Genomic DNA, 9,351 nt, shown 5'->3' on the forward strand with positions numbered 1-9,351 from the left:
GTTTATAGTAAATGTAATAATGTGATAAATCTTTCCTTTCTTACTGTATCTGACAGCTTATGCCTTTAGTAGTCCCATCATGGGGGAAACACAGCCTGTTGTGTCACCTACACCAGTTTTTCCATCATGAAGTTTGATGGAATACTTCCATCTGACTATAAATCAGGTTCACAACTGCTTATATTAGGAGACTGGACAAGGCCACATCTTGGAATGATATTACTGTATTATAATTAGAGGTTAAGTGAAAATATATTTAACTTAATAATTCAAGAATTGCATCATTACCACATTTTTTTTTTTTTTGGTGTGTGTGGTTGTTAGGTAAACTCCCTCTTGTAATTGTGTCCCCCCCCCAAGTTACTACATATTATTTAAAGTGATCTTAATTAACTATGTTTCATTTTTAGTGTCTTTTATCTCTATTCGTTCATAAAGGTAATGCAAAGATGATATGTACAAATGAAAAGATGTCACAAAGTATTTTTAAGAACAGTCTTATTTTATACCTATACGCAACATATTGAAAATGATTATGCAATCCTATTTCTGAACATGAATCTATCCATACCTGAGAATCTGCTCCAATTGTTAAAGCCTTTGTTCATAAGTATCTTCTATTTCCATGTAGAAGATCGTATAAAAGAAACTTTTAAAAATAGAATATTTCTTTAAATAGACTTGTTACAGACCCACCAGTCTTACCATTATTCAGCTTTTCTCTCAACTTTCTGTGTCTTTGCTCTGAGACTATTTTATTTTGGGGCCTAAAAATAGGAACATTTTCAAAATAATTTGAATCACATTTAATAATGAGAGTATATTCATGACATCACAGTGAAATTACAAATCTTCTGCCTTAATTAATTTTAAATGGGTAATCTAACTAGGTTATTGGCTAGAAAATTCCTTTTCTTCATTCATATAAAGGCAGTTGTCACGTGGGCTGAAAACGAACACATATAATAATAGCTGAATAGATAGATATAGATAATAACATAATATACCTTATTTTAAGTTATACAAATAGAGATATATAGGTTATATTTATCAACATAGGTGTCTATATCTATGTAACATTCAATAAGTTACATGGCATTGTTATAATTCAATTCAAATCCTTCACTTTCTCCACTTCAAGTAATTTGATTTCAAAATATCTTATTTCTATGTTTTAGATATTTAATGGTCTTTTTTCTCTTTTGTTCTTTTTACCTATAATCAGGCTAATCACAAGTTTTTATAAACCATTTACTGCATGTGTAGAACTTTGTGATAGTACAAAAGACGTAGAAAGTGTTACCTAACCTCTTCAAGAGTTTACAAGAGTAGGAAAACAAAATTTAGACACGTTAAGTAATGAGAGAAAAGCATGAGGGGTAATCTGGTTAGGGAAATAGGTTAGGCTGATACAAAGCAAAGAGCAGCAAATAAACAAAAAGCAGCATAAGCAATAAAAGAAATAGATTGGTAAGGACTGACAAGATATTTACAGTTACACAGTGGCCCTCAGAGGTAAGTACCTAACTCAGACCTTGACACTGAGAAGGCTACGCTTATATCTGAAATTTTTGTTTTCCTGACATTGCATCCACCACTTCAACAGTAAATGCATTGTTTATGACTTTATATATTCACAGACATTTGTTTTCTTAAAAATGTAAACAATCTGATACAAATAATGGTTCAACATTGCGAGTTGACATAGAAAACTTTGCATTTCTCAACATTAATTGCCTCTGCCCTAAAAGTTGTTTGTACATCTTTACGTAAGCTCAGGGCTATTTGAAAACAAAGACAAAGACATAAATGAGATGTGTTTCATGTGTAATATTCTAGATAAAATTAACACACTTCATTTATCAATACAAAATAGTAATCTGAACACTGATAACAGAAACATTATTATACATAAATGTCGCATACGTATATTAACAAAAATTGGACAGACAATTCCAGAACTACTTATATTGCTGTTATTTTTACCAAAAATAAAAAATGAACATACATATTATATCTCATAAATATTAATTAAATGAAATTTGTAAAAATGTTTCAGAAATTACATACTTGCCTTTAAATATATGAAAATGTACATCATATTAAGTGTTTATTACTTTACTTTAGGAGTTGCAGTTATCTTTCAGAAGCTAATAAGGCACAACACTTGTAAAATTTCCACAGTAGGCTTAGTTGACATAGTTTTAAAGCAAAGAAACAGAATAATTTTAAATGTTGAATAAAATAGAGTAGTGTCAGTCATAAAAAAGCATTGGAGTCAGACAGGGATTCACATCTTGACTTTAGCATTTTCCTGGTTTTGTGACCATGGAGGAGTCACTAACCTTTTGAACCTCAGTTTTCTCATTTTAAAACATGGCATTAAAAATAGAAACAACCTTATAAAGTTATTGAGGGACTGAATTACATAAAGTATCTACCATTTGAAGTGTTTAGCACAGTCCCTTAGCCCATAACACAAATAGGTTTTCAATAAATAGCTATCAAGAGATTATTTTTAGATTTGAAATTATGGGCATATAGGCTATATATATATATATATATAATCATCCAGTTCTATCATGTATGTGTTATATATGACAAAATACACTGATATAGCCCAACAGTTTCAGCCTATTTTGTTCTTCCACATCATTATAAGCTATAACGTAATATCCATTTTTTCTAAGTTAGAATTTAAAAAGAAAGAAAACCTTAATGGTAGGTTAAATTAAGGGAATTTGTGATCAGTTATGCTCCAGTAATGTCAGTTCGAATTATGAAGTCGTCAACAATTTTTTCTTTGTCAGGTTACTCCCAATCCACCACCCTCATCCTCCTCTAAACAGGGCACTAAAAATGGGAAAGAATATTAAGAGGGGTATAGTGGATATTGCAATGAAGCAGCTGGACTGGAGTGGTGGAAAAGACCCCACGGTTTTTGAACTCAGAGTCTGGTACTTGAATTAAGACTGTGAAAAACGTAGGGGAAGAGGGGACAAGCAACAACAAAGAAACTCTCAGAATTCCCTCTGACTGGTCAGAAAAGTTAACCCACTGTCACCCTCACAGCCAAGGAACCAAGGCATTTTTGTGGAGGGGAATAGATATCTATGTAGAGCCAGAATCAGGAATCAGCCTCTCAAAGCAAGGTATTATTACCACTATGTACCTGAACATACATGAGTATGGGCCTGCCACTGGACTGGCTGGCTGCCTTGACATTGCAAAGTAAAGAGGTTCATGTGACTTCAGAGATTGCCAAACTTAATGCTCTCAACTTCTACTCACAGCACTGTGTCCTGTAATTACTCAGAGAATTTTTTTCTGACCTGTGGAAATCCAGTGCTTTCCTCAGGGCCCTGTCTCAAACTCCCAAGAGGCCTCCCACACAAGACAGGGCCCTGCCCAGATTCCTGGGACTGCAGCTTTGGGCTGAAATTTCCCTTCTTGGAGATGGAGGGAGATACTCTTTTCCTGGCCCTTTCTCCACCCCTCAGGGCTCCCACATCCCCACCCCCCATCATGGCTGTGGTGCTGTAGATTCCTGAGACTACTTCTGACCAATGGGTCTTATACCGGCTGGGAGGAAAAGTGGGGTCCTGAAAACTGTATTTAGAACTCATCCGTCAGGGATTCAGGTAGAGGTGATGAGAGACCGCAAATAGAGAAGGGGGAAAAAATTGGTTAAAAGTGTTTAATATACCAGTAGAGGGGCTGAAATGAGGAGCTACAGGTCTGATATGAAGGTAAAAGCCTCCTTGAAGTTGCCAACCACTGCCCTTCCAAAATCCTTTGCCAAGTTCCATATCTGACCATAACAAAAGGTCTCCCAAGATTAAACCAAGTGCACATTGTTTGGCTTCTTCACACAGATCATGGCCAGGGCTCCTTGTAGCTCCGTGCTTGACCATACTTTAGGTTTCGGATTTTATTCAAGTAAGAATACTAAGGCTAGTTGGATGCTGTCCTGAAGGTGGTGAATCACAGCAGGATGGATACCGGGGTCCTGGAGTGCTAGCCCTCCGCAACTCCCGCCCCGGGGCTCCAATACCCGCTCCTCCTTCACCCTCCTCCTCGCCCGCCCGCTCCTCCCACTGCCTCCGCCTGTCACACTCGGCCCCAGGCGTGGTCCTCCCGCTTCTCTGGCTTCGCTCCCACAGCTCAGTCGGCTGCACTTCCCGCCCTAGCCTTGGTCCGCGGCGCCGCCACCATAGCAGCCCTACTTGGCCTGCACTGGGCTCTGTCTCATCACGCTTTCCTCGCCCGGCCACGCTACCGCCACCGCCACCGCCACCCCCAGCTCTTTCCTCTCCGCAGCGTCTGGGACTCGGCAGGCTCTGCACCCACGGTCATCTCAGCCTTTTGGTCCTTGAGACCCTGCGCTCCCAGCTGACGCGGAGGCGCCGCCATCCCCACCGCCGCCACGGCCAACACGGGTGCCATGCGCCGCCAGCCCCGCCGTGCCGCTGCTGCTGTGGCTCGTCGGCCGTCGCCCTTGGCCCCGCAGCAAACAGGTAGCAGGAAGCGGAAAGCCCCCTCGGTTGAAGCGGGCGCTGGGAGCTCGTCGTCGCGGGGGGCGGAGGCGGCGGTGGACGGAGAGGGACCAATGCTGCCCAAGAAGCAGAAGAGGCCAGCGAAGCGTCGCTCCCTGGCACACTACCTGAGGGGCCGAGAGGTGGGCGCGCGGGGCCGCGCGGGGCTCCTGGGCTTCGAGGGCGAGCTGCGCGGGTACGCGGTGCGGAGACTGCCAGAGCTGCTGACCGAGCGCCAGTTGGCCCTGGGCACCCTCAACAAGGTGTTCGCATCGCAGTGGCTGAACACCAGACAGGTGGTGTGCGGCACCAAGTGTAACACGCTTTTCGTCGTGGACGTGCAGTCTGGCCACATCACACGCATTCCCCTTATGCAGGACAGGGTGCCTGGACTGGGCCGGGCCCAGCCAGGCTGTGGCATCCACGCCATTGAGCTGAATCCCTCCAAGACGCTATTGGCCACCGGGGGTGAAAATCCAAACAGCTTGGCTATCTATCAGCTTCCCACCTTGGACCCCGTGTGCCTGGGTGACCGCCACGGCCACAAGGACTGGATCTTTGCTGTCGCCTGGCTGAGTGACACAGTGGCTGTGAGTGGCTCCCGAGACGGCACCGTGGCGCTGTGGAGATTGGACCCGGACATGTTCGATGGCAGCATTGCCTGGCACAAGGATGTGGGGCTCCCTGTGTATGTCCACATCCGACCGAGGGATGTGGAGGCTATCCCCAGGGCCAGCACCAACTCCAGTAACCGCAAAGTGCGAGCCCTGGCCTTCAGTGGCAAGAACCAGGAGCTGGGAGCAGTGTCCCTGGATGGCTACTTCCACCTGTGGAAAGCCCGGAGCACTCTTTCCAGGTTACTGTCCATCAGGCTGCCCTACTGCCGAGAGAATGTGTGCCTAACCTACTGTGATGAGTTGTCCCTGTACGCAGTAGGCTCCCAGTCCCATGTTTCTTTCCTGGATCCCCGTCAGCGCCAGCAGAATATCCGGCCTCTCTGTTCCCGTGAGGGTGGCACAGGAGTGCGCTCCCTGAGCTTCTACCAGCACATCATCACTGTGGGCACGGGCCATGGCTCACTGCTCTTCTATGACATCCGTGCCCATAAGTTCCTGGAGGAGAGGGCCTTGGCCAGCCCAGGCTCCTCTCCAGGGTCTTCAGGGAGGAAGCTCAAGCTCACTTGTGGCAGAGGCTGGCTCAACCAGGATGACCTCTGGGTGAACTACTTTGGGGGCATTGGAGAGTTTCCCAATGCGCTCTACACCCACTGCTACAACTGGCCTGAAATGAAGCTCTTTGTGGCCGGAGGTCCTCTCCCTTCAGGCCTCCATGGAAATTATGCAGGCCTGTGGAGCTAAGGACTATAGCCTTGCTCTCAAAGTGCACAAATTTGCCTTTAAGTTTCATCTTATGTTCCTTCTTCATGCTGCATTTGTGCTTTTAACTCTGCATTGCTTTTGTTTTGCACGTGCAACCAGCCCAACTTACCTGTGTTTACTGTCTTAGGGTGAGAGGGAGCAAGAGACCACAAGTAGTCCTTGGCAATCAAAACTTGACTATAAAACTTTTATGCACCTTTTCCAGCAACACTGTCTTCTTATACAATGAATTTGGGCTAAATCCTAAATGATTAGGATCACTCTCTTTGAGTGATTCACTTATGCCTTTTTTTTTTCACTTATGCCTTTTCTTTTTTTGATACAGACATTGTCCTTGTTACCACTTAATAATTTAGTTTTATCAGTATTTCAAAAGTAGGCTCAAGATCTTTTACACATTTCAGAAGTATGTTATTTTGGAAAAATGTCTGTTACAAAGTCTCTTTTGGGCTTGTCTAAGAAATGACTCATCATCTATACACCTACTCCTATTAGAAAATGCAGTTCAAGTTTCAGATTGCCACCATTTGGGATTGTGTTTCATTTGAATGTTGGACACTCAATGTTTTCTGTTTTTATATTGTTGGTGCATAAAATGCTTTACAGATATGCTCTTTTAGGTAAATCTTTCAATGTTATTTGTGCTATTAATCAACAATTTTTATTATTCAGTAAAATGTTAGCATCACTATCCCCAGGCCCTCAGCCTTCTTTTTTAAAGCTTCTATATTGTGGTCTGTTTTCATGGGTAGAATTTATGTTACAGATTTTCAGAGCTAATCAAACCTGGCAGTACAATCAAGGAAGTATTTTAGGTAGTAAACATTTCCTTAAAGTTCATGCAGCCATTTACAGTAAAAAGTAAACAATTGTTCTCAGAGTAGGTCTTGTTGATTTTTTACATTATATACATGGATAATTCTTTTATCTGGATCAAGTATGTGATTTTTTACAGAAAAAATAAAACATGGTTAGCATCTTAGCAGTTAACTTGGAGACTAAAGTTTTTAATGCTTTATTTTTTTAATTGTGCTTTTAGGGCAATTAGGAATTTATCTAGTTATGTAGGTATTTATATAAATCAAAATTTTCCAGGAGATACTCTGAAGCTGAAACATAAACTATGCACACATTGCTTTGTACATCTGTTTTGAAAAGAAAACTTATAGGTTACAAGATTAAATATCATCTTGAATATTTTATATAAATATACTTGGTACAAGTTAGGGTGGTTAGGTATCTTTGTGAAGATGATGTAACAAACTGCCTTTCATTTACACAATTATATATTTCATACCTATAACTACTTACATACATTATGTACTTTTATATGAGTTTATATATGTTACTTATGACTTGTGAGAAGGCATAGATACATGCCATTTTACGTATGTAACTATGTCGCATATTTTGAACTACATATATAAAGTTGTACCATTATTCTAACTTAGTCTTTATTTTTGTTTAGTTTTATGCCAAAAGAACTTTAATACATGCACATAACAAACAGTCATAATATATGAAATATGTAAAATCAAAAAACAGTCTCACACCCCAGGATCCCTAGCCTCCTGCTCTCGATCCACCACTAGTACATTTTGTATGTTTATACATTTAGAAATAGTGATACATATACATGGATATATGTATTTATATGCAGGTTTTATGGGAATAACATTTGTTATATGTGTCTGTGTCTTTTTAATCACAAAATCTTAGAGTTTTTTTCTTATACACATATACTTAGTTGTTAATATGTACTCTTCTACTGTATAGTTTGCATATACTTTATTTGTTCATTATACCTTTAATACATATTTATGTTGGTTCTTGTTTTGTGTTACTGGAATCTGTCTTGCAGTCATTACTTAGGTGTATACATCTTTGTGCTAACATGTAAGTATATCCACAGGATAAATTCCTAGAAATGGAATTGCTGGGTCAGTGAATAAGTTCATTTTATAATTCATTGCCATTGCCAAATCACCCTCCAAAAAATTCCTACCAACTTAACTTTTTATGATTAATGTATACATGACTACTTTACTACCCCTTTGCCAACAGTGTGCCTTAAAATTCTGTGCTCTTTCCCAATCCGATTTCCACTAGATCTTGTTTTTTTTTTTAAGCCACTGTGGATAAATTAATTAGATTTTTGCTCAGAGTAGCAAGTAGGTCCTGATACAAAGATCAAGGAAATTGCAAAAATGGGACAAACAATAAAAATACTGTTAACCAAAGGAAGAGAGTACTTACAGTTCAGGCATACATACTTGAAGATGGATTAAACAAGAGTATCCTTAGATACTTAGCTAGTAGGTTTTCTGTGTCTATTGCACTTTGTTTTAAGTCAGTGGTTCTCAACCTTCCTAAAGCCGCAGCCCTTTAATACAGTTCCTGTGAGTCATGACCCACAGGTTGAGAATGGCTGGTTTAAGTCATAGCCAAGCATTCAAATATCACTGAAGAAAATCCAAGAAAATGCAAGCCTTAACTAGGATAGCAGAAATAGGTAACTTATCAGAAATATAAGAAGAAATAAAAAGAACAAATATTAATTGGTATTTCATGCGGAGGATGATGAAAACCAAAACAGTAAACATTCAGGTGGACTCTCAGGCTCTGACTAGAACGTAAATGAATAGTGGCAAAAAAATAAATATGAAAAATAGACATAGAGGGTACAGGTGTTGAGCGATTAATTCAATTTGGGACATACTAAATTTGAGATACGTACGTGATATCAGGAGAAAATCCCCAGTGAAAAACTGGATTGTATACCCTAGGATATGAATTTACACTGCTGAAAAGATGAGTACTATGAAATGCAAGGAAACTCTTCCTTTTAGGGGAAATCAGAATGAAAAAGTCTATCAAGCATCCTAAAAAGTATTGAAAAGGGGCAGGGAGGAATGAAGAAAATAGGAAAGACTTATTTTACCCAAATGCTATGATTTTATCAGCTTGATAGCAAAACATGTGTCTTTTTTTGTTTGTTTTTTTGTTTGTTTTTATAGAGACAGAATCTCACTTTGTCACCCTGGTAGAGTGCCATGGTGTCACACAGCTCACAGCAACCTCCAACTCCTGGGCTTAGGCAATTCTGCCTCAGCCTCCTGAGCAGCTGGGACTACAGGCATCCGTCACAATGCCCAGCTATTTTTTTGTTGCAGTTTGGTCGGGCCAGATTCAAATCCACCACCCTGGGTATACGGGGCAGGCGCCCTACCCACTGAGCCACAGGCACCATGAGCAAAATATGTTTTGATACTGAAATTATAAAGATTTTGAGTCTGTACCTGGGAGTCACAAAGGATAGGTTTTTTTCCCAGATAATCTTTCTAAATATTTCCCTAGGACTCCATAGGATAAGGTGACCAGATTTTAACATTGGTAAAGCGGGACACCATTGGAGGGGTGGGTTCTTTTTTTTTTTT

At 40.5% G+C, this 9,351-nt stretch overlaps 1 protein-coding gene across 1 annotated transcript; it reads left to right on the plus strand.

Moving 5' to 3' along the window:
* Positions 1–4,474: 4,474 nt before the first annotated feature.
* On the plus strand, positions 4,475–5,912 carry DCAF12L2 (DDB1 and CUL4 associated factor 12 like 2; the record flags this gene model as incomplete). The annotated part of the gene is made up of 1 exon (XM_003803647.3): positions 4,475–5,912. A coding segment is annotated over one exon (1,419 nt), but the record flags the coding sequence as incomplete, so codon positions are not given.
* Positions 5,913–9,351: the final 3,439 nt, after the last annotated feature.

The sequence above is a fragment of the Otolemur garnettii genome, unplaced genomic scaffold, assembly GCF_000181295.1.
Source record: "Otolemur garnettii isolate 467f Iridium unplaced genomic scaffold, OtoGar3 scaffold00391, whole genome shotgun sequence".
In the NCBI taxonomy this organism is placed as follows: Eukaryota; Metazoa; Chordata; class Mammalia; order Primates; family Galagidae; genus Otolemur; species Otolemur garnettii.